This window comes from Stegodyphus dumicola, chromosome 6, assembly GCF_044657685.1.
Source record: "Stegodyphus dumicola isolate Sdum_Otavi_A_Nest chromosome 6, ASM4465768v1".
NCBI lineage: Eukaryota > Metazoa > Arthropoda > Arachnida > Araneae > Eresidae > Stegodyphus > Stegodyphus dumicola.
Genome location: NC_140773.1, coordinates 191,840,233 through 191,866,623, shown reverse-complemented (window position 1 = coordinate 191,866,623; position 26,391 = coordinate 191,840,233). Strand labels below are relative to the sequence as shown.

The following is a 26,391-nucleotide window of genomic DNA, read 5'->3' as shown; positions in this document are numbered from 1 at the left end:
TGTATTGTTGAATATTTAAGTTGAAGAGCTGTTGGCAGCCTCACCTGCAGTTTACATTCTATGGCCAGTTCTACCACATATTATTCCAACTTTAGCCATTTTAGCTAGCCAACGTTAAAACGCACCGTTAACCATTAATACCATTTTTGACCGGTTAAAGACCATTTTGGGTAGTCTAAAATTACATTATTTGAAATTGAATTTCAAGCTATGTTATTTTAAATACCCCGCAAGTGGCGGAGTTATGTTTGTAAGCACAAATGATGCTTTCTGTTAAATTAAAAAATTTAACAAAAAGTTTTTTTTTTCTTTTTTTTTCTTTCTTTCTTTTCTTTTCTTTTTTTTTTTTTTTTTTTTTTAACTTTGTCATCTTAATTCAAACTGGAGCGATCATTCGCTTTTCAAATTAGTAGAAAATGAAGGATTTTGGTTTAATCTTCTGTGCAATTAGAACCTTACAACATGTTCAACTCCATCATTCGCAATAAAAGTTTTGCTGGAAAGAAAAAATCAGTCCTGGTAATATTTGAACTACTTTGTATATTTATTTCTGATAAGCATAGACTTAACTATTAATTTTAGGGATGTGAGGGGTACGCAATTACTCTAAGAACAGGAAAACATATCTGTCCGCTTCATATCAATTTCAATTTTGCTAACGGGTTATTCTTAAATTTTTTTCAGTTCTTACTAATTTTTTTTAAACAAAATATTTTTTCTAACGGCTCGTTAACTTTTCATCGAAAAAACATTTTCTGATAAAAAGTTTCTTCAACGGAAAGCCTAATTTGCAAACCTTCTTTTTTTTTTTTTTCCTGTTAGCGCGAAGTTCCATAAAAGAATATTTCTAGATGCCGCCCAACCGGTGCAGTGGTTAGCGTCGCTGACTGCCGTGCCGAAGGGCCCGGATTCGAATCCCGAAGAAGGCATGGACGTTTGTAAATGTAGTGTCGGTGCGGCATGGCGGTACTCTAAAACGCTGTTGCCAACGGCAGGCGTTATTTTCCGCTCCTAACCACTAGGAATTTCGTGGGCTTGGGCTGACCACATCAGACAAGTGAGCATAAACAACAACATATTTCTAGATTGATGCATTATTTGATTGTTAAATGTACTTCTATTCTAAATCCATAAAATTGTTTGCATCTTTATGTGGATAGGTATTGGCTAAATCCTAAAAGATTTTTTATCTAATGTGGGACATTTTTTATAACGAGACACTGTACATAAAATCCTTAACTGCCCCATACAAAATGAGACCTAGGTTATTCCATTTATGTTCACTATTATTATTATTATCAGCAGTAGTAGTAATAAGTAGTAGTATTTCCTTTTGCTAGCATCATTGATATCTTTCAGTTTTGTACACTGCTTCAGTGTTGCCAGAAACTCCTCAACTAAAGTCGCAAAATAGGACCTTAAAAAGTCGCAAAAATCGCAAATGACGTCAGAGATGAAGTGATATTTGTGACGTCTAGTTACGCATGCTAACATGACATCTGACGTCATCACAAATTTACTGTCTGTTGGTTCCGTAAGTTAGTGTATTCGATTCTTAGTCTTTTTAATTATATACCGAAAATTTTAAAACTATAATTGCTCATTTTCAATTGTTCAAATATCCATTTCTTTTTTAAATTAATTCTCATTTAATTTATGCTTTTTTAAAAATTAATTTGTGCATATACATTTTTAAGAGATCCCTCACGTAGACTGTTAACTTTTTTGTACTAAATTTTTTGAGTTGGCAATTAATTTTTATTTATTTATTTATTTATTTATTTTTGTTTAATTGTGAACATTTTAATTGAGGAATGCTTTTTAGTGAGATTTCCGTTCTGCGTAGTCGATTTATTTCAGATTCTGATTACTTATGAAAGCCTTGTTCTTTCACTGTTAAATTTATCTGCGTCGTTATTTAGAAAAATGACGTTCCTTTGAGCCTTTGACTTTTAATACATTTCTATTGTATAGTTCTTAGCAATGCTATAAATCAGGAGAATGAATTTCATTTCTTTCTCTGTTTGGGTACTTCATAAACGGTGCGCTAGCTGCAAGTTCTTTTGTTCGATTCATTATCGCCATAGAACTGGGGGGGGGGACTGGCTTGAAAAACCAAAAGCACGGGGTTGAGGAGGGGAAAGGTGAGAGGTTCTGAAGCAGTTTTTTTCCTTTCTTTTCCATTTTTTCCTTTTCTCCCTCGGTAAAGTCGCTGAAGACTGGTAGTTCGGTCCGAGGTTTGACTCTCGCGAATGGGCTTGCTGCATGAGTGTTTTCGTGATTTTCCCCATGTGTAACGTGTATACGAGCCAGCTTCCCTTAGAAAGTCCTCCACGAAGGCATCCCTTCCCTTAGGCAGATAGCCCTAGTGTGCTTTGCCATAATTAAATACACACACACACACACACACACCTTTTCCCGCTTCTCGTTACACTGGAGTCAGGCTCTGCATTGCCAGATGCCAACTTTTATTTAAGTCTAAATAAAATGTTTTCTTATATAAATTATTTTTAATTGATACATTATTTTAACATAAAAGCATTTTAAGATATATTTAAAAAATCTTTGAAGTCGCTTAAAAGTAGCGTAAGAAAATGATGGATGTCGCAAAAATTTCGCAAAATCGCAAATTCTAAAATTTTAGTAGCACAAGTTTGTCAAAAGTCTCAAGTTTGCGAAAAATCGCACGATCTGGCAACACTGCACTGCTTGTAAATGTCTTTTTCAGTATTTCAACAAATTCAAGAGCATGTTAAATAAAGGAGGAAGATATTTTATTTTACTTTATTATTTGTATAGCTTAAATTGTAGTAGTTAAAGAACTTGTACCTTTTCATGAAATTTTTATGTTTTTCGGATTCCTGAATGCCTGGAATCCGAAAAACGCATTTTAAAGGACTAAATATCTATATGTCTGTTTCCGCTTGAATCACCGCGTAAACTGGCTGCGTTCATGTGTGACAAATTCTATTAAAAATCTGTAACGCTGCTCATCTAAAGTTACTTTTTTATTCTTTTTTATCCATATTTTGCATTTAGGATTAAATGTAACAGAGCTTTAAAAAGAAACCACCAAAGTCATTCAAGTAAGCATTTTGGCACTTAATAATAATCATCGGATAACCATACTGAATCATCGGATAATTTTCATGAAGCTTAGCAGTTTTAAACTTAAAAGTGAAACTGAAACACAAATATTGTAATTATTGTCATTTTACCTTTCTAAAATATGCTTGATTCAATCTCTTTTTTATAAACATGTACACTATGGCAGCGGTTCCCAACCGCTGTTCCGCGGCACACCAGTGTGCCGTCTGAAGCACCGTGATGTGCCGCCGGGTCTGGGTGTCACGGGGCTGTTCGCCCGCTATAACTCCTCCCGTCACTCCCCCCGCCAGTGTCATAGGTGGTCACGGCGCTGTGCAGTGCTATAACTCCTCCCCCTGCCAATCTTGACAAGTGTCCGCCGTGTCCCCGCCCCCATGAGACGCAATCAGACGCCTCACACAGTGTCAGAGAGACAACGGCTGCTGTAAGGAGAGAGACACTGATACTGCAGTGATTGACAAGTTTTTGAAAAGGAAAGAACTGGACTCTGAACAAAATCTGGAGCCAGATGAGAGCCCGAGTATGAGTGGGGGTCAAAAGAAAGCAAAGATGGTTAAATTCTCTGGCGCAAGGCAATATAGCGAAAGCTATATTTCAGTTGGATTTACTTTCACTGGAGATGAACACAAACCAACTCCACTGTGCGTGGTGTGTGGTGAAAAGCTAGCTAACAGTGCTATGGTCCCAAGCAAACTTAAACGCCATCTCCAAACGAAACACCCTTTGCTTCAAAACAAGAATGTGGACTATTTTGTTCGCCTGCGTGACAACATGGAGAAACAGGCAACTTTTATGAGAAAAACAACAAAGGTAAATGAAAGAGCTCTTAAAGCTAGCTATCAAGTTGCTGAACTTATAGCCAAGACAAAAAAGTCGCACATTGTGGCAGAGACATTAATACTTCCTGCCTGCAAAGCTATTGTAGAGGAGATGCTCGGACCTGAAGCAGCAAAGGAAATAGCCAAAGTCCCTCTCTCAAACAACACAATCTCCAGACGTATTAATGACATGTCTGCAGACATCGAAAGTGTGGTTTTGGAAAAGATCCGTATCAGTGAGAAATTTGCATTGCAACTTGACGAGTCTACTGATATCAGTGGACATGCTCAACTCTTAGCTAATGTGCGTTTTGTTGATGGTGATGCAATTAGAGAAAACTTCTTTTTTTGCAAGGTATTGCCAGAAAAAACAACAGGAGAAGAAATTTTTCGGGTCACATCAGAATACCTTGAACAAGGAGGACTTAAGTGGGAAAACTGCACAAGTGTCTGCACCGATGGAGCTGCAGCCATGGTCGGGCGCACCAAAGGCTTTGTAAGCAGAGTGAAGGAAAGAAATCCAGATGTGATTATTACGCATTGTTTTTTACACCGCGAGGCCCTCGTAGCCAAGACTTTACCATCAGCCTTAGTTCATGTGTTGGATGATGTTGTGCGCATGGTAAACATTGTAAAGTCACGACCCATGAAAAGTCGCATATTTGCAGCTTTGTGTGAGGAGATGGGAGCAAAGCATAAAACCTTGCTGTTTCATACGGAGGTCCGGTGGTTGTCGCGTGGCAAGGTCTTGGTTCGTGTGTATGAGCTGCGGGAGGAACTTAAAGTGTTTCTGACAAATGAGGGGTCAGATTACGCAAAGCAGCTTGCAAGTGATGAGTGGTGTGCAAGGCTGGCATACCTGGCAGATATATTTCATCATCTGAATGAACTGAACACCCGAATGCAAGGCCGAAATGAAAACCTGCTTACAAGTACAGATAAAATAAATGGATTCCGTTCAAAGGTGCAACTCTGGCATCAACACGTGGAAAGTGGCAATCTTGAAATGTTCACACTCACCATGCAATGGCAAGGTGTTCACACTGCTGCACTGTGTGAGATAATAGTTAAGCATTTAAAAACTCTTGAGGAGAAGTTGTCATTTTATTTCTCTTCAGTCTCCACTGAATGCCTTGACTGGGTTAGGGACCCTTAAAGCTCAGCATCAGTTGTTGGAAAGGAAATGACTTTACAGGAGCAGGAGGAACTAATTGAACTGAGACAAAATCGTGGTTTCAAGCTAAGATTTGTTGATCTACCTTTGGACAGTTTTTGGTTGGATACTGCCAAGGAGTTTCCCCTTCTGGCAAACAAAGCTATTTTGACATTGCTCCCTTTTTCCACTACATATCTGTGTGAGATTAGCTTTTCAAGCATGATTGCTATGAAACCAAATACAGAGAGAGACTGAGAACTGTTGACGAAGAGCTACGTGTGTGTCTTTCTTCGATTCCAGCCAGAATATCAGCTTTGTGTTCAGCCAAACAGGCCCAGGTTTCGCACTGAAAGTATTTTATAATTTTTCACTATTCTGTTTACTTAATATTTCATAATAAAGTAATTATAAAATACTTTCTTTGTGCTTATTTGATTCCTATTCAAGAGAATTACTTTATTATAGTCAATATAGGCACAGAGTTAATTTTTTAACATTTTCTAATGGTGGTGTGCCTCGTGATTTTTTTCCCCGCGACAAGTGTGCCTTGGCCAAAAAAGGTTGGGAAACGCTGCACTATGGCATTCTACTGCGATCTTTTTTACCTGCATCACTTTTCGCATAAAAGGATGTTGCCACCGAATGTTATCGTCATGTTTTACTTTTAAAGAAAAATTGTAATGAATATACAAAAATGCATTTGAACGTAACACTGTATCGGGAATTCTAAAAATATGCTTTGTTAAAATTTTATCATTGTATTGTTGTATTTTACGTGGCGCAAATGGAAAGAAAGCCGATTCAATATGAAGCGATAACAAAGTAAAAAAAAAAAAAAAAAAAAGAAAGTTCTATTAGAAGGAGTGAATCCAACAGCGAAGACTGGTAAACTGCGATTTTAGTGAGAGCCTTAACAAACCCTCTGGTTAAAATCTGAATCTTCACAGCTTTTCTTTTGTTTGAGTTTCTCTAGCAGTGTTTTATTTAATTTACATCTTTTCTTTTGCCTCGTTTCCTCATGAAGCTCGCTGATTCCGCAATTTATACAAATTTGAGACAATAAAATTTGAAGAATAGCGCTTAGCCAGTATTTTGGCGTTGATGTTACCTGCTTACTGTCGCGAAAATTCTGCTCTCACGTATAACCAATGTCTTTGAAAGTTAGACTGAAAGTCAGCCAGATAGATTTGACTTAATAAGTTTACATTTTGAGCCACTAAGATAGCACCAGCAAGGTGTGAAAGAGTCCGAAGGGAGCTATATGATGGGTGTGGCGAAAGATCCCATTCGAGTCCAGCCGGTGAATACAGACACATGTGGTCTTGCATTATCTTGATGGAATATTACCTTTTTGCACCGGAACCTCAATTCGATGTTTTTCCTTCATAGCAGCGTCAACACGGACTAGCATCTCGTTGTACACCTTACTGTCAAGGGTTTTATGTTTTTCCAGATACTTTTTGCACACAAATACCACGGCAATCCCACCAGATACAAAGCATGATCTTTTTGTTAGTCAACTACTATTGCACTTTGCGACTCTGCCGATGGGCTCACCGGGCACAGACCAACTCCCTTTTTGGCCTGTGGTGTTGAAGTAAATCCACTTTTCATCACAATTGACGATTCGGTCCAGAATTTTCTCCTTGCGTCGATATTCACGCAGATTATTATAGGTCCGAACACGTCTGTCCTTGTCTGCTTCAGTTCATGCGGCACCTCGCTTGTAGTTAAGATTATGCTATGCATAGTTAAGATTGCTTGTAGTTAAGATTATGCTATACACTTGTAAGTTAAGATTATGCTATGCATAGCGCGACTAATGGACATGGCATTAACGTCTAACTCCTTAGCAAGCTCTCGAGTGGTTACATACTGATGTTCTCCCACAAGTTCTCGCAAGCGGGCCTCATCAGCATCAGTAGGACGGCCAGAACGCTCCTTCTTGAATGTCATCGTCCTTGTTTTTTGAACTTTTGGTACCAAAACTTCACAGTGTCATATGATACGACATTAGTTCCTAAAGCTGTGCACATAATCTAGTAACATTCGGTAGCTGATATCTTGCAGCAGAACTGGAAGTAAATGATGGTTCTAATCTGGGAACGTGATAGTTCCATTTCAGACTCCTTGAACTTAATGATAACGATATGTTTCTATAAATTTCCCAGCACAATTTTCTAAAGCAGCTATCTTTTTTATGAAATTGAAATTTGAAAAAATATGATTAAACACGCCAAAGCGTACTGTTTGCGCAGACGATATTTGCAGTGGCGGGAAACTCGTTAAAACCCGATATTTTTCCCCGCAGTGCAATTTATGAGGGTCCTAAATTCTAGTGGCTGGTGACTTCTAATTTTGATAATTTTCCCTTCCTTGATTTCTGCTGCCCAATGCCTTGTTTAAATTCTAAAAATTTTGAAATCCCTAAATTTTGCCTTTTGATGCTCCTCTAAATAATAATAATAATGCCTGTCCTAAATTCTGCCGCTCGGGGCGCTCGCATCAGTTACACCGGCTCTAACGCCAGCCCTAATTACTTTGCATTATTGAACGATGCAAACGAAAGTATTTGTCTGTCTGGCCATGAATGTCGCACACTATGTCCCGCATAATATATCTCATAGTAAGTAATCAAATTGCCGACTGACATCAATGCAAATGGTGTGTTCTCCTTGAATTACGGACTGTTGCCTGCTGTTTTCCGAATATTGAAGGCTAACCAAATGCAGACAATGAGTTTATATGTAGTGTTTAAGTACTCTTCGTATGCAACTTACGTCACATGGCCGCATAAGAAGAAATTGTTGGGTTTCAATTTTGCTGATCTACAGGCAAAGAAATCAACATAAAAAATAAATCATAGTTTTCCTCTGTCCATGTCCTCATTCGCATTCCTCAGCCAATTAGAAGTAGCAACACTCTGAAATCTCATATATTTCCCGAATTCATCTTCCTAAATGCCTAAAATTATTTAAACAAAATTGCATTTATAAATAATCATTTTGTCAGTTCAAGGAAACTCCAAATAATTCATTTTAATGTAATGTGATTTGATTGATTGCATAGCTTATATATTGATTAAATACATATAATAGAAAGATATTATGAAAAAATTAGTAATGACATTGAACCATCGATTAGCTGTAAGTCTAAAGCTGATTCCATTCATCACAAGATTTTGATTTCTAAAGATCCTTCTGACCGTGAAAACTGAAAACCAAAGAAGTACTGTCTACTTTCTTCCAACATGAATATCCCTTTGTCTCATTTCCGGCCTTGGGTGGCCAAACAGATCAAAAACAATGCGAGAAAATCTTACATTTTATCATTTCACTCGCAGTTTTCTTATTTAATTCAAATGTTGTGTGACAGCGGCCTTTATCTGAACAATCACTCCAGGAAATATTTGGAAAAGAGAATTTGAAGATAATTTCCTTACTCCGCTCTTTTAGTCACTAGAAATAGACATTATTGTTTTCAAGAAAATTCATTTGCATGACGAAAAGAATTCATTGAGTAAATTCCCATGTTGGAGACGGATTCAAACTTCGCAGAGGAAAGTAAACTGGAGATCTGTATTTTTAAGAAAGCAACGTGATATTCACAATGCTCACATAAAAATACGAAAAGAAGATTCAGAATCAATTATCTATGAATACCAACCAACACACGGTTATCGAATTTAGAATTTGTTACTCGTTTTTATTCCCAATTTTAGAAACATTGCTCAAAAGAAGGCAAATAAACAATTATTTGTCTTAAAAAGTAAAAATAAGAACACTCATAGAGGATATAAATGAGGAGTGTCTCTTCACCAATCACAGAACAGTCATACCTCAACCATGGTACACTTCCAAAAAGTTCACATGAAATCTTGTCACGTAAGTGAAATTTGCAATAGTTAAATTTGACTGTTAAAGAGTGTTAGCATATTGTATGTAGCAGAAAGATATGAAATGACATCGTCTGGATAGAATAGCCAGCGCACACAGAAAGACAGAGTTAAGGCATCTATAGACCATTCCTTTTTGATCAAAGTTTAATGAAGCAAAGGAGCTTGGGTTCCTTTGATCTAAAAATAGATACCTATGATGCCACAGACATTTTTTTCAGATTTCTAACCATCTGATTTTGTTCTCTCTTATAAAAATGTTTCTAGATCAAAATTCAAAACAATTCAAACTATCCAAACGAAGTGACAATCTTCTGACACAAAAGACAGAAGAGCATTCCACCAGTGCGTTCAAGACACGTCAGCGGTGCTGTAGAAACTATATCTGTTCCAGTGGATGTTATTCGAAACTTTCCCGATTTAAACCAAACTACTCTGCAACCATTTACCACTAATATTTTCAAGACAGAAATTCCTTTCACTCACAAAGCACTGCATATAATACTTTTTTTTTTTTTTTTTTTTTTTTAAGAAAAGCATATCTAACTATCCTTTTAGTACTGTTCTTGTCTTAGCCCTTGCTTCTATGAAAGCTATTTCAGAAGTTTCTTGATGTGATGGTATTCATGTTCAAGTGACAGCAATATATCGCGCTGCATACTCAAGCAAACTGCACGCTGCCTCAGTGCTTTCGTGGACAAAATGGATCATTACAAGGCTCAAGGCTGTTTTTGAGGCACAAATAATGAAAAATTGTGTGATAAATTCGAAACAGTATTGGAAAAATCTTTAAGGAAAGAAAAAATGAAATCTGAAAGCTTTCAGATTTTATATTACGCACAAAAGGGCGTTTTTTTAACGTTCTCTGTGTTACCTTTATTTGTTAAATAACATGTTCTTCGCACTTAAAACACATAAAACTCAATACAACAACAATATCATCACAAAATATTCAAAAACAGCATATCTTTTGAATTTCCAATACTAAGTCCTTCCGCGCTGGAGATAAAAAAGTATTTTTTTTCCCGTACAGAGTTGCCGTTGCTCGCTTTGAAATCGTTCAGTTAGTCAATCAAAAATTCGTTAAAGTTTTACGAAATTTGAACCAGATAATAAAAAAAATTCAAAATTCGGATTTCCAAGTGCCCATATTCGGTTGAAGGATTACGTTATTCAAAATTTGATGGTACTAGTTAGGGAGGTATGGCGCGGTCCACTCTCCTGGCAAGCCCAAGCTCGCCTTATGGCATTTCTAGAACGGCCACGAAGATGATGTTTCTAGATACTGTTGTTTCTTGATAATGCGAGAAACATTCATGCAAATGCTTCATTATTTAGTTTCTTTTAATACAATACATGGCGATAATATTTGGTGCCAACAGTTTGAAAAGTGAATCGACGTAAAATGCGGTTTCGAAATTAATAGCCCTTTGGGCTAAAAAAACGCACATTGTCTTCCTGATTGATAAAGTTCTCGTGGTTCTTGAGATTGATTATAACTTGCTAGGCACAGCGATTTCTTTGGAAACTGAAATATCTGCATCTTGTATTTATCAAATTCTGACTGAAATAACTAGCTAAATCTAAAGTTTATGTCAATTGTGTTGAACTTCGGCAACACAATTGACATAAACTTTAGATTTAGCTAGTCATTTCAGTCAGAATGGGAACCCGCGTAATGAAGTCTGGCATATTGGTTTCTCGTGTCACAATATTAGCGATTAAAAAAAAAAAAAAAAAAAAAAAGTGCCTGCACTAGTCACGTTTTGAGTGCAAGTAAATCTTGGATGTATGACTTGAACCAAAAGTTGGAGTATCAAAGTACTGAATGATGATTCCCCGATTTTCTGATATATGTAAACAGTTTCAACACCATAACTGAGAGGGTTCTTTAAAAATAAATCTAACTTTATATATTTCCCGTAAAGTTTCTAATTAGAATATTCACTTTGCATTAATGAACTGCAAAACTAAATATTTTTATATTTTTACGAACAAAAATCGTTAACGTTTTTCAGAATGAATTTATTCAGCTGCATAATTTTGATTAAACATAAAACTTTAGAGAAGGGATTAATGGGGCAGATATAAGCACAAACTGTCTGTAAGGAAGACAGTACTGTATTTTGGAGAAAATAGCATTCGTTATTAAATTTTTAAATGTCCCTTTGAAAGTATTTATGAAAGCCACCTGCACATATCATGTTCGCAAAAATTATAAACAATTTTTAAATAATTAAAATATAATGAATATTTTACTAATTGAAATATTCTCTTATGAGCGTACAAAAAGTTAAAATTTTGCATTTGGGAAAACCCCCTATCCACAGCTCCTATCCAAACCTCTTTCTCTTAAAATTCTCTCTTATTTTGAGAAGTCTTATGATAAGAAGTACATCTCGGGCGCCATTGTGTAAGAAAGTAAAACATATAATCATCATCATTGAACAACTTGTATAGAATGTTGGTCGCATTTTATAGAAACCATATTGATAATTAATTTATACGCATAAAGGGCGTACTTCGTAAGCCTTTTACGCATAAAAATTTCTTTCTTAGCCCAAAGGCGTTTGTCAAAAAGACTGTTAATTTCGTTTTGGCGTTTTGTGGCGTTTCACTATAAACGGCATTTCACTTTTCAAATTTTTGCCACTAAATATTACAGCCCTGCATTATATTTAAAGAAATTAAATAATAAAGAATCTGCGTGAATATATGTATGTTTCTCGCACTGTGAAAAAACAACGGTACCTAAAGACATCAAATTTTTAATAATGGCATCGAATAAGGGCATCTGGAAGCCCAAACTTGTAATCTGTTTTATTACCAATTTAAAATTTTATAAAATTTGAATGAATTTTTAACTTTCTTGGTATTTACTCACGTTCAAACAGAGCTTCACTTTCTAGATATAAACTCATGTTCAAACAATCTTAGAATGCGGTCTGTCACCATTTTTTTTTTTTTTTTTTTAATTTTTACTTGCAGCTAGATGATTTTCCCCTTTTAAACTTAATACATTAAACGTCCCGTTCTTTGAAATACAATAACTTTTATTTTTACAACACTTTATAAGAGCAGCATCCTCAGAATAATATAAATGAAACTGGCAAAATCTGTTGATACGAAGACTTTCCATCGCAATATGCATTTATGTAACCATCTATCAATTTTATGAGTCATTTCCAAATAAATCTCTGCGTTTACAACAAATACTGAAAGTATTTAACATCAACCCTTTTTTCCATCTTATTATCAGAATTTCGACATTTTATTTAGAATTAAAGTTTATTAAACTTTTGTTCTAAGTTCGGCATTCATCTGTATCGGCAAAAATTAAAAAAAAAAAAAAAAAAAAAAAAATCCGTTTTATCTCAATTTAATCCGAGTTCGAATTTCAGATGAGAACCATGATAAAGACTTCTATTCTTCCCAGTTACAATACCTTTTGCTTTTGAATATTTCAAAGGCATCAAAAATAATAGTTGAATTATGTAATCAAGCAATGATGTTTGCGAAGAATTATTGTAAAATATGAAAGAATAATTTCCCATCATTTCCAATTTGTATTACTTTCTTGTTCTTTAGTTTTGTTGTAGAAGCGTTCTTTGGTATTCATTGGGTTCAAAAGGGACGTTAGTCCCAAATAGGATATTACTCTCGAAACGGCATTTTGCGTCGAAATATTTAAATACGTTGTATTACTTTTCAAATTACAAATAAATATTTTCACCCTATTTTCAAAATATTTAGCATTTTCTTGGTAGCGTCAAATATAGATCACGGATTAAGATCAACACTAAGAATTTAATTCTCGGTATTGATTTGATTCATACAGTGAAAAAAAAAAAAAAAAAAAAAAAAAAAACTGTAATTCCTTTAGAAACAGCCTTAATAATTGCCATAGACAAAGTTTATGATGTGTTCCAACTTGTGATATCTCATCAGAAAATATGTGTTAAAATACATATCAGATAGATGTTATTCAAATCTCACGCGATAATGATACGCTTGCTAAGCATAACAAAACATTAATTGTTCGATGCGAAGAATACATAAATACGCCAAAACACAGTTCCATTACAAGAAAAAAATCTGATGTGGGCACCACATGACTTCTTTGTACGTCCCTACTAAATTATACAATTTTTTGTTTGTTTTTTTGCTGCATTTCATTTACACTTATTTCCTCGAATTTCAGTAGATATATATATCTTATTCAATTAATTCAGTTCTCACTTCGCCGCAAGGGAAAAAAAAAAAAAAAAAGACTTTATTAAAAAATAAAAAACACAGAAAAACATTAAAAAAAAACCTACAGTTAAAAGAGTTGAGAAAAAATGTTACAATTCAAATTAAAGCTTCTACGCAAAAAGCAGCAATTCGGCCAGCAGGCAAGAAGACAAATTTTTCGGTGCACAAAACTGAAAGTTTATTTTTGGTCGCACTCGTCAAAAAGACACTGAAGTTGTGCAATAACTAATTTACGAATTTCAATTGTAAACACATGGAGGCCTCGTCAGGCTTAGCATCCCTTATACAACTTTTAAATTGTTGATAATTCTACAGCTATTGTATGCAGATTAACTAAAGACATCAAAACCTTAACCGGAGCGTAAGAACATCATAATTCAACACTTCTAAAGCAAAAAATGCACACTTTACTAACATATAAGACTAAAAAAACAAAGTTCACTGAGGCGGGAAACAGAGTGGTATATATATTCTTTAGTAAATAAATTATTATTAACTTACTTTGCAGCTATTGCGCAAGTAGTAGAAAAACTTGATTTCGCACTAAGTGAATTTAAGATCATACAACATATATATATAATTAAAAGTAAATATAGCTTACTATTTTTGTTAATTTTACTTGTAAATATTCAAATGTTGTATATTTCTCTTTTTTCACACATTTCATAGCAACTAAATTTGCTTATGTTGAAGTTTTCAGCGGAGCCACAGTTTTTGGCAACTTTTTAGCGTGCGTACTATAATTTATCTTCTTATATATATATATATATATATAATATTTTGCATTTTTCAATCCGTTTTAAAAAAGGTGTCCTTTATTCCGTCCGTACGTACAGATATCATGGAAAATTATCGTTTAAACGGATTCGAGAGTCGCCAAAATGGATATTTTCTTTGAAATATGATAGCCGAAACTTTTTGCGATTACAATATTCCTTTAGTTCGTATAAAGAAGTAAAAAGACAAAACAAAGCAAGCTGCTGCCAAAGCGTAAAAACTAAATTGATTTCAAGTCTAAGTGTTCTTTACAACATAATAATTGTCTATATGAATAATAATTAAACTTATCACTTTTTAAAAATTGTTTTATAAAATGCGCATATTGTTTGCTGAAACTTATTAATTTCATTATTTTTTACCGAGCAGACAAATGAAATGTGATGTTAACAAGCTATCTGAAAAGGAATACTTTTCTACGAAACTGTAGAATTCTGCAGAACTCACGAATGGAGACAAATAACACACTAGGGTCACTGTTCTAGAAAGATGTTGATTCGTTGAACCGGTTTCTAACTCAGTTACCCAACTCTACGCAGAATTTAATACATATCTTTAATTGCCATGTTGATAATGATTAATGGTATTCCAATTAATTTAGACTGGACGACACGACCTGTTACGTGCTTTATGTTCCCGGAACGGAAATCGAAATAATTTTATCTTGCTAAGCTTTTCCGCTTTGAAGGAACATTAGTTATGGGTATTTATCGGTAAACATTTCTTTGAAACTTTTTAATTTTTAACTTATGAAAATTCTTTAATTATCCTGATTAGAGACATATGTCTAAATTAAGCAAAGATATGTTTTTAATGGACCGTATACTTAAATTTAGAAGAATTTTACACTCATTCTAAAAAATAAAAATCACACACCCCCACACGACAAAAATTGACTGAAGTATTTAATTTCAATGTCTGAGATTTTTTATGCCTTGAAGGATCACTTAATAAACAAATTAGAGCAATTCGAGGTTCCTTTTATCCTCCATTAAATAATATTATTTTGTGATTTACTAGTGTGTAACATTCTTTAATTTATCGGGTTTTAGCGAACGTTTCCCGCCATCGCAAATATCTTCGCAAACAGTTCATATTTCCTGCTTCAAAATACCCTAATGTGTACAGTGGCGCTCAAAATAAAAGGTGGTGGACAATAATTCGTCACCATCAGGATTTGGGGACTGAGTCCCCTGATTACCACTCGCCTTTTAAAAGGGGAAGTATATAAGACATTTTCGCCCTGCTTCCAGCATGCCTTCATAGTGTAACGGTAGCTCACTCGGAGCATATTCGAGAGAACGAAGTTTGACTCCCTGAGAAGGCATTGCTCATTTTTCATGTCTGTCATTGCTCATTTAAAAAAAAAAAATAATAATAAAAATAAATAAATAAATAAAATTAAAAAAATAAAAAATCTGAAAGTTCTCAGATTTTATACTACGTCCAAAGGTACACTTTTTTTAACGTTTTGTGTGCTACCTTTATTTATTAAATATCATGTACTTAGCACTTAAATCATAAAATTCAACAGCAATATCGCAAAATAAGTTTAAAATGAGCACATCTTTAGAATTTCCTATACACAGTCTCGTGTGCTGGAGATAAAAATGTGTTATTTTTTAGTCCAAAGGGGCTTTGTCCCTGAAGGGCTATACTTTTCGTTTTGCGATTTCGCGTTGGTTCACTATAAATGCCCATTTCACTTTTTAAACTGTTGCCACCAAATGTTAGAGCCTCCAGCGCGCCAGTCTCTGTATCCGAAATTCTAAAGATATGCTCATTTTAAAACTATTTTACGATATTGCTGTTGAACTAAATTTTATGGTTTAAGTGCGAAGAACGTGATATGTAATAAATAAATGTAACATACAAAATGTTAAATAAACGCCCCTTTGGACGTAATTTAAATCCAAACCCCTTCATATTAAAAAAAAAAAAAAAAATCCCCCCTTAGTGTTGCCATTGCTCACTTTGAAGTCGTTGAGTTTGTTAATCAAAAACAAAATATGAAATCGGTAATAAAACAAATTTCAAATACCTAATTAGGGCTTCCAAATGCCTATATTTGGTGAAGATTACGTTATTGAAAATTTGATGGCTCTAGGTACCCTTGTTTTATCACAATGCAAGAAACACATACATTTATGCAGATGCTTCCTTATTTAATTTCTTTAAATATAGCACAGGGCGATAATATTTGGTGGCATTAATTTGAAAAGTGAACCGACATTTATAGTGAACCAACGCAAAATGCCAAAACGAAATTAATAGCCCTCCTGGGCTAATGCCTTTTGGCATAAAAAAAACTAACTAATGACTCTAGAGTATATCTTTTTAATGTAAAATAGCAGGCTATACAGAATTAGATGTTGCCATTCCTCTGTAGATATTTTCTCTAATATTTACTATCAGGTTTACATGAGTTGGCTAGGTGGGAACATTTGAGGTCATCAGTGCTTTCTTTTAGAACACAGAATTTTTAAGATTTTATGAATAAGATCTCTTTTTTTAAAAAGTGTATATTGATCATACATACAGATTTTCAAGACAGTCTGCTAACTTGATATTTTATTTTTTATTAACCACAATTGTAAACATCTGTTCTTCACTTTGTGCACTGCCCTTAAATACGATTTTCAATTTTAAAAATGAAATATCGCGCTCATAAGGAAATCACATTTTTAATTATTTTATTTTCGATACTATAAAATAATTTCCTAAATATAAGTGCCCAGAATTGCACTTGCTTAGCCCTGAGTAAATAAAGAATGTTGAACGTGAATGAGAGTATTCAAAATGCATAGTTCACTGAAAAGCATATCGAAATAGTTTTAGAAACCTTTGTTGAGTTTTCTTTTTGAATTCTAAAAAGCAATTAGATTTTGCATTCTGAACTGAGTAAAATGAAGAGATGTCAACAAAAATATGAGTTAACTTTTATGAGGAATCTTTATTAATGTGAGAGTAATTTTAGTCTTCAGAATGTTGAGAAGTTGATATTTATATGCAGTGCTAAAAATGAGCGCTTAATGAGTTGTACAGTGTGAACATTTTATGTTATAAATGTGAAATAAATAAACTATATTGCAATAATTATCTTCTGGTTCAAAATATGTTATCTGAGTGGCCCTGTGACTTCATCACATGACATCTGACATGTGTGATATAATAAGTGTGAACACCAGGCATGAGGTAACCCAGTAGTATGAGGCATATAAAAAGTTAGATTTTATCATTTTTATAAAATTGATTTTTAAAAAGTAAAAAATGCCTAAACATGAAAATTTCCGTCATTTGAAACTGGAAGTATATGTCTACGACCAACAGTTGCGAAAATAAAGTCCAGGTAAGGATTTTTGTAGACCTGATGTATACAAGCAACCATGAAACAATTTCATTAAAAAAAATCATAAAGATTTCTTGCCTTGTGGCAATGCTTCTGTACATAGTGTCAAATTCAAAAAAGGGCCCACCAGTGGCAAAGCGGTACCATCGCTGAACACTGGTAGTTCGGTCCGGGATTTGAATGCAGGCGAACGTGCTGGCTGCATGCGCTTTTTTGTGGTTTTCCCCATGTGTAACATGTATACGAACCAGTTTTCTTTAAAACGTCCTCCACGAAAGAATCCCTCTTAAGGCAGATAGCCCTCAAGTGCTTTGGCATAATTAAATAACCCAAACCAAACAATTCAAAAGAAATCTTTATAGAACTTATATAAAAAAAAAAAAATGGCTCTAAGCTTTGGTGTCTAGACTGATTGGTTTCTGATTTTGTTTCAGTCAGTATTTACTTATATCAACACTTTTTTTTACGTTTTACCTCAACGTGAGATGAAACAAGAATTAAGATACAGGCCAGACCGTTACGGCAAGAAGCCAAATCAAAGCACTGTTTAAAATATTGATGCTGGTAACTCAATGCATTTGTTAGAGTATTGAAGGTCGATCAGAAATAGATGATTATATACTTCAAGTCATCAAAGTTTTATTGATGCCAGAATTCAGCACAGGTTTTTTCTGTCTTCTCTGCAATTCTGGAAGGAACACCGTGGCTAATATTATACATAATTTCATTCACATGTATCGGTCTATTAAATCTGAACACTCAGTTCAAAGATGGCTCTTCAATACGTTTTCCCTCAGCAGAAGACCCAGTCATGTATTTATGTTTACAACATTTCACAGTCATAAACGCTTAACTAGAAATCTAGACCAATTAGAACAGCACATATTCAAGAGTGTCAGCTTAAGTTATTCGAATATGGCAAAGCCATATTTGAATTCAAAGCTATCTGCCGAAGAGGAGGGATGCCTTTGTGGAGAATTTTCTGGGAGAAACTGGCTTGTACTCAGGCTACACATGGGAAAAGCTATGAAAAACCAACCCCGCAGCCAGCCCATTCAAACTGCCAATATTCAGCAGGCTCGCCCACTCGAGCATTACTGGGGGTAATCAAGAAGGAAAGAATTTGATTTAATTATTATTTTTAGAGTATATGCATAGGATAGATACTGGTATAGAACCGATACGGCATACAGTTGAAACCAGATTTTTATCTGCTTTTGTGCAGAAAGGATGTCCGATCTATGCAATGTTGGTCCTGTAACGCATTCTCAGTACCAGGATATTAAAAATAGACATATTACCATTTGAACAAAATTTACAACAAAAATATTGTTATGAATTTTGTACATAGATAGATGATTTTAGTTAAGTATTTTTCTGTATAATGTAACGTGAAAAGCTGATAGAAACGATGCTCTACTGGGAAAATTAAGAATATAGGGCAAAACATATTTAACATTGAGTAAGTTGCCATCTTGTCAAATTAGCGAGACATCATAAAACTTTGCAACAGTTTTGGCGACTTACTTTGTTGCCATGTTTGACAGAAATCGCCAAACTTGAAGACTATTTGGTCCAGTCCTGTATTAGGTATTGTAATTGATGTTTTGGATAATTGATGCACTTTGCATCGCATTGTATTTAACTCTTTTAGTAGTTTGATGTGTAACTGCTGATTGTACTCAGTGATACTGTGAACACTTGCATTAGTACTTCTGTGGAAAGTTCCAGAACTCTGAAGTGTTTCTTTTGATAAAATAAATTTTATTAACCTTTCATCGGACCTGTGTGCATTCAGTGTGTTATGCACCCATAAACACACAACAATTTTGGTGTCAGGAGTGGAGTTGAATGCTAATGACAAGAGCGATGGATGAGCAATTAAGACAACTGGTGGCAGCCTTTGCTGCATTCAGAGAACAGATTGAAGCTGGTCCAGAAGAAATAAAAAGACAATTTAGTGCCATAATAGAAAAGAAATTTGAGGCTATGGAAGGCTGAATAGACATGTTTGAAGACAAAGATGGAGAAATTCAAGAAAGTGTCTGCCGTGCAACAAATCGAAGAAAGAGTTGTTGCCGTCCAACAACAAGTTGATCACAGGTTTCAGTAATGGTCAAAGAAGTTGACACCCGAAAGAAATTCATAGCGATGGCAGAAAGCAATTCTGACAGTTTTACACTTTTACCCATGTCTTCTCGTCCCTCTCTAAAGCTCTCCATGCATGGTGGTAAGACCTCCTGGCAATAATAAAACGTAATTTTCTATAGTGGCAGATGCGAATGGATGGGATTCTCAAGACAAAGCTTATCATCTAGTTGCTTCTCTAACAGCAGACACAGCGGATATTCTTCATACTCTTCCCAAAAGCCAGAGGCTACACTTCAATGCTTTATCTGACACGTTGGAGCTGTACTTTGGGGAGAAATATTTAAAAGACTATAGCAGGCTTCAATTAAAATCTTGCCAATCAGGAGCTCATTAAAAAGACTACTGCAGTAGGCTTCACTTAAACTCTTGTCAATCAGGAGCTCGCCATGGATGCTGAACGGCTGTCTCATCTCACCTTTTCGGGTTGCACATCAGAAATAAGGGGTATCCTGATAGCAGTTAATAAAACGTAACCATGATCCAAATTATGCTGAACTGAAATCTTGGGCAAAAATTTGACAGTCAAATTACCATGCCTATGAAGTAAAATTTTCATTATGCATTTAAAAACTACATGCAAAAGATACAACATACTTAATAGAGGAGGTGATGTGACATTTGCGCACATCTCTGCAGGAGCATGTCATTATTTAACAAGTATAACCACTAATAGGCAATAAGTGACACTTGCACACAGCCTATCAGAAGCAATCGATTAGCTTTATGAGTTTTCTTAAGTAGTGCCCATTCCTATTCTAACCGTTGTTGAGTGTTTTTTTTTGGGGGGGGGCGGTATTATTAGTTTTTCCCAAGTTCTTTTTAGAAAACTTACATAATATGAATTTCGCCTTTACTGAAATATCAAGCTGTCAAGATGACTAAAAATGTCATAATTAACTTGGAGGATTTGAAAAAGTGCATAAAAGCCACAGCATTCATCTTAAAGCTGGAGAATAGCTAAGAATATACAAGAATATCTTGTTTATTAGTCAGTCAACTTAAATTTGAATCCCACCAAGAACTTTAAACCACCTTAAGAATAACAAAGGGAAATTCTCAAGTGACCTCAGTGCCCTGACCATATCAGTTGAGAAACTCTAAATAAGAGGCGAGAAATTACATTACTACATGTGTCAAAAATCTGGAATTGTTTCTGAAGGACTGGACTTATTATAAAATTTTATAGTTGCACATTATATGAATTCATTTCATAATACAGTTTTGTGCCATCTTTAATATGCAGGAATTACAATTCAAATTTTGTTCTTAGTGGTAATAATATAGAACCTCTTTTATAATAAAAGTCTAGTTATTAGAGTTTACTTTATTATCAGAAAAATTTGATAAGAGGTGTATTTCTATAGGAATTGCATATAAATATGCAATATGCTGTTATTAAATTTAAAATTAAAAATAACTAGATTATCTTACAAAATTTATTTTAAATCTTCCATAAAAATTTATTTCAGTGTTAAAGTAGTAAATAAAAAGTTATATTAAAGTGGTAAATAAAATATGACAAATGAATATTCTATTTATTTATATTAAAATACATTAATTTACATGTTAATACAATGCATGAAATACAATAAATCATGCCCATACTTCACAGATGTACTGATAATCCTTCTTCAATTGCCTTACAAAAGAATTTGCTTCTTCAGGATTAAAATCTGCGGGGAGGAAAAACTTTAAAAGTTTAAGTTAATAAGAACATATTATAAATCAATAAAAAATATAAATGTAATAAAATTCTCCAAATAACTTATATTATTTAGATTTTAACAACTTTACACAACACACTGAATTATTTGGTTGTAATTTACTAATGTTTTAATAATTTATCAGACTAATTTGCCTACACTCTATTGATTAAAATATATTTTTTCAATCTTAAGGTTTTTTTTAATATACATATCTTCTCGAAAACTTTCAGTGTGCTAAAAGATATGTCAAGAAACAACATATAAACCTACTTTTTAAAAGTAAATTTAAGCAGAATTAAAAAACTTTTAACAACATTCTTGATGATTTATACATTAATCAGAAGTTCAATGTTTTAATAAGTTATTGAAATAAAAGCAACCATATCAACTCGTATGTAGTTTAGAGAATTCATTTATATTATGAATCACATCTTTCTAATTCTAAAAATGAAGAGAATTCTTTTCTGCAGATAAAAAGAGATATAGCTAGAATTTCTGCAGATAAAAAGAGATATAGCCAAGCTTTTCTAGATATTCTTTAGCAATGAAACTGCCAAGTAATGGGAACCTCCAAATATTTATTAAAAATCTAATTTTACTTTCTCAAGAAATTAACATTTAATTTTATTATCTTGGATTTCATTCTCAGCTTCAGATATTAACAGAAATATATCATGCTAATATAGAATAATAGACTGATTAATTAAAGATAGCTTATTAAATGCAAGAAAATTACCAAAATTTGATTGAAAGACTTCAGTAAATGCTTGCTGTACATCTTGAGCCATATTCTTTGCATCACCACAAACAAAAATTTTGCTTCCTGCTTTAACAGCGGCAGCAATGCCTTCAGCATGTTGTCTAATATTTTCATGAACATATTTTGTCATTTTGTTGCAAGATGAGCAGACTTCTCGAGAAAATGAGACTTTAAGATGTGTTAATACACCACACGACTGAAACCTTTCGAGTTCTTCTCTGTAAAAAAAAGGATAATTTTATTTAATTCAGTATTTCTTAGGATGTAATAATAATTTAAAACAAATAAGAATGCTGATGTGTTATATGCCATGCATTAAAAAGTACACTGAAAATTTTTTTGTAGATAATAAATAATACTTTTTCACACCTTTTAACATAATAATTTGAGAATTAAAACTTAGTTTTCTAATTATTCAAAAAGTTTAGAATACAAGTATAATTAATTAATAAATATATTTTTATCTATATCTGAATTTATGTACAATCAACTTCTGATTAACCAGGCAACAAATTAACTGGAACCTGTCTAAAAAAAAGTTAATTTTTTTTTATTGAAGAATGATGGAAGAAATTACTATCACAAACTATAAGCATAAAACAAAACTGTTAGTGGAAAAGACAAAAGGGAAAAGAAAAATGGTTACTTTTTCATTTTGTCGGCGCAAGCGATAAAGTTGCCAAAAATGGTACAACCAATGCCAAACGGAATATACTCGCTGGGAACTTATTACGTCTCATTTTCAAAAACAAGTGGCAGCCATTTCTTATCAAATTGATTGTTTCTTTCAATACTGCATACAGTTACATAGAATTTTTACCAGATAGTTCAATTTTATGCCCCAAGGCCATTCACAGTAATTAAGTCAATTAGGATGCAATCACACTGCTCACCCAAAGGTGAAAATATGGAAAAGGCAAAGTCAAGGGTTAAATTCAATGAGAATGCACTAGCGAAGTAAAGCACTGCGGTTTTACATAATTTCTGAGTAAGCTATTCATACAAATTGAAATAATTCTTGCATTTAAACTTGTATTCCAAATTAAGATTTAACTTGAAATTAATGTAGATAATTAGTGAGAGAATTAGATTTTTATAGTCTAGTTTACATGAGATGAGATCACTTGGGATCACATGATATGAAACAGAGAATCAGGATGTTCTACCATGAAAGCATAGTAAATTCTTAAATTAATGTCTTTTTGCAAATTTATTATCTTTATTTATTGGCTTTTTACAAAATTTTAAACTATATTAAAATGTTTATGCCTTCAAAATAAAAATTTTTTAGACCTAACATTTGTTAACATTTTTTATGTGTACACTGTGTGTTGTCGCCAAGTTAGATAAATTTATATAACTTGGCGAGATATGCGCCAATGAAACAGAAAAGTACCGAAAAATGTATGGAATAACAAAAGTGATAGTAGTTGAAGTCACAGCATTTGGGAGTTATTTTTAACAACAACAGTATGTATTTTAACTGTACATAATCTGAAATATGTAAACATTATAAAATAATTATGTGGTTTGAATTTAATGACAATATTTAATTTCTTTTTTAAATATTGATCCTATATGCTATTTGTAGCTTAGTTTCTTCACTTCTAATGATATTAATTCTTCAGTTATGTATTCTATTTACAATGAATATTTATATGACCAAATGAACTTTTTCTGTACATTAAACTGCTTGAAAATACAGGTAAAGCAATATTTCCTGTTAAATTATAACACGAGTTATTCCTCTTTCATATTCTTTTTTAACTGTCTTCCAGTTAAATGTAATTTTAAGTCAACTGTGGACCCTGTCCCTATTGTTACCCCAATAAATTGGGAGTTAATCATACCAGTTTTCTATTTTTTTTTAAAAAAAAAAAAAAAAAAAAAAGGTTCTTTTACACACTACATTCAAAACTGATTAATTTCATAAGAAAACTACATATTTCTCTATATTATATAAATTATTGACAAATTTTTTTGCTGGAAGAAATTAAGTATTACTTGTATAAAAAGTCTTTGTTTTTATAACGACAACCATAAAATAGCCACGTTTCCCCAATGTTCGAGTCCAAATTCTGAGTTTTCATAAGATTTTCACTGAAAAAGTACACACATCCACATGAGTATTAAAAAGTAAGGAAATACTACATAAATAAGTTAGTAAAAATTATTTAATTTAAAAAGCAAAAGTAGTACCTTACCGATGTTTCAAAAATCCTATAAAAGGAGCTATTCCAGTACCAGGACCTACCATAATCACAGGACAATTTAAATTCTCTGGGGAGTAAAAATGTGAGTTCTGTCTTTTATACACAAAAGTGCTGATCTAAAAAAGCAAATAATTTTGTTGATTAATTTTAATTAATTTTTATCAGACTAAATTTTAATGAATTTTTTTGGATTTTTATAAAAATAATCATGTAAATTTATAATATTTCTTTATTCAGTAGTCTTGTACCTAATGCTCCAATACTTTCACTAACTTTTCTCTTCTTCAAAAATTTCATATGTTAAAGATTCTTTTATAAAACTGCTTACGAGTATACACTGCAATTTATTCTCATGCTCCTGTCTTCATGTTTATGTAACTGTATATATGCCACACTTAACACAGTATAAAACTAAGTAAGAACAGTATAATGATTATCGTAATGTATTATTTAGAGAAAAACTTAACAAAAGTCCCATACCATGCACACATTTATGGAAAAAACAAAAAAAGCAGATTTCATACACTAAAAACAAGTGTTTTCAATTCCTCTTGGATAATTTATACTGACATATAAAAATCTAGCAGTAAAACTATTTAAAAAAGTTATTATCTTAGAATTAAAGCTTATAATGATTTTCATAAGTATAGATCTTCAATATGAAGCTCTTACATATTAAAATTAGAAATGTGATAACAAAGTTATATCACCAATTACTGATTTTATAAAAATATTCTAGAAAAACCTCTTCAATTAAATCTGTGGCAGTCACATTTATGATCATTTAACTTCTTCAGAATTTACCAATAGCTTAGTTACTTACACTTGGAAAATACCTTGACAAATTAAATGAAAATCAACATATACAATGAGAATAATCTTCACAATTAAAAATTCCTTTTTGTGAAAATATTTTTATATATTTTTAAGATGAGTAGCACTGTCCTTAATGAGGAAAAAGAAATGGAAACATAACTCGGACAACTGATGACAAGTGCAAATAGTTCTACAATATGTAAAAATTCAATAATTTATCAAGCCCTGTGATATGTCACTGCATATATTGTACATATATTTTAAAATGTTTGAGCTTTTCTTTATTCAAAAGAAAAAATAAACTTTTGGATTTGGTTTTCAATATCAAAGCACTACCAACTGGATGACAATAATAAATAAAGGAGGCCTTACGCACCTCACAGAAGGATGGATAAAAATCTTTTGTGATTTGTAAGAAATTTTCAAACCTAGAAAAATATAAAAGGAATAAGTCAAATTTTAATAAAACATCCCTTTAGTGTCTAGCTTCTAATAGAGACAAAATTATCTACATGTTTTGCATGTATGAGGCCTGGTAATGAGGGCCAAAGTACTGTCCTCGAAACACTGCATTGGCCTCCACTTCAGACTGACACAGGAGACACTGAGCTGTCCATATTAGTTTAATCTGCTGGCCATTAGTCCTTAATGTCAATTACTTGAAATAGGTTTGAACTGCAGTGAACAGTCTCAATGAGAAATATGTTTGTTAAGACAAGAACCCTAATAAGAATGAGAAAAATGAATCTTTCTAAGTATAGTTCTTAGCTTGAAAAGTACAGAAAAATGATAAGAGAATTCCAATTCAAGTAAAATATATGATCATATGCAAATTTAAGAGAACAGAGACTAGTTGGAGCAGATTGAATCAAGTGATGTTATATTTTATGGATTCATCTTAAAAGAAAATTTCTGGTCAAGAAGAGCAAACCCTGTAGTAAATAATGAATTATGGGTCTTTGGGAACTCATAACTTTGTATCTAGCTAGATTTCAGAATGATGCCTTGGTAAAACTGTCTAAAAAATTGATCGTAATTGTCTATGAATAACAATGTCCATTTGCCAAAATCTAGCTACTTTATATAGGGAAAAAATGACTCAAACCAGACAAATGAAACCATTCAGCTGCTTAGAAATAAATACTAGATACTGTGGTTTTTTTATCACCAATTATGTGCCTAAAAGAGAGAATGATAGTTTCTTTAACACTTGTCCACAGTACTACTGCTTCCAATGATGAATAGAATAGAAATATTAGCTAACAGCAAAAGATGATTAGGTACTGTTTATTGATAAGAGCAGATTCCACCTCAGCAGTGATTTTGGACATCAGTAAATTTGGCAAAAGTTTGGCATATCTCACACACTACAAAGACCTGTGAATCAT

At 33.2% G+C, this 26,391-nt stretch overlaps 2 protein-coding genes across 5 annotated transcripts in view; one reads left to right on the top strand and one right to left on the bottom strand.

The window, feature by feature from the left end:
• The first annotated feature begins 3,630 nt into the window (after positions 1–3,630).
• On the top strand, positions 3,631–19,842 carry LOC146996916 (zinc finger BED domain-containing protein 5-like). Its single transcript, XM_085819711.1, has 2 exons — positions 3,631–4,981; positions 19,628–19,842. Exons 1-2 carry the CDS (start codon positions 3,631–3,633, stop codon positions 19,840–19,842), a joined length of 1,566 nt encoding a protein of 521 aa, XP_085675837.1.
• Positions 19,843–21,024: 1,182 nt separating this feature from the next.
• The window catches only part of LOC118194194 (methionine synthase reductase-like), a 53,130-nt gene continuing 47,763 nt past the window's right edge, over positions 21,025–26,391 (bottom strand). For all 4 annotated transcript variants that reach the window (XM_085819286.1, XM_035365409.2, XM_035365408.2 and 1 more), the window contains exons 9-12: positions 24,179–24,303; positions 23,979–24,074; positions 21,951–22,192; positions 21,025–21,181 (exon numbers count right to left, since the gene is read on the bottom strand). In XM_085819286.1, the coding sequence (XP_085675412.1) occupies positions 21,102–21,181; positions 21,951–22,192; positions 23,979–24,074; positions 24,179–24,303 (543 nt within the window). In that variant the 3' untranslated portion in view covers positions 21,025–21,101. The remainder of the gene's footprint in view (positions 21,182–21,950; positions 22,193–23,978; positions 24,075–24,178; positions 24,304–26,391) is intronic.

Excerpts from the sequence above, each read along its gene's own strand:
- LOC146996916 (XM_085819711.1), top strand. The coding sequence starts at position 3,631 with ATGAGTGGGGGTCAAAAGAAAGCAAAGATGGTTAAATTCTCTGGCGCA. Across the intron at positions 4,982-19,627 it reads TGTTCACACTGCTGCACTGT|TGGCAGATGCGAATGGATGG; the intron begins GTGAGATAATAG and ends AATTTTCTATAG.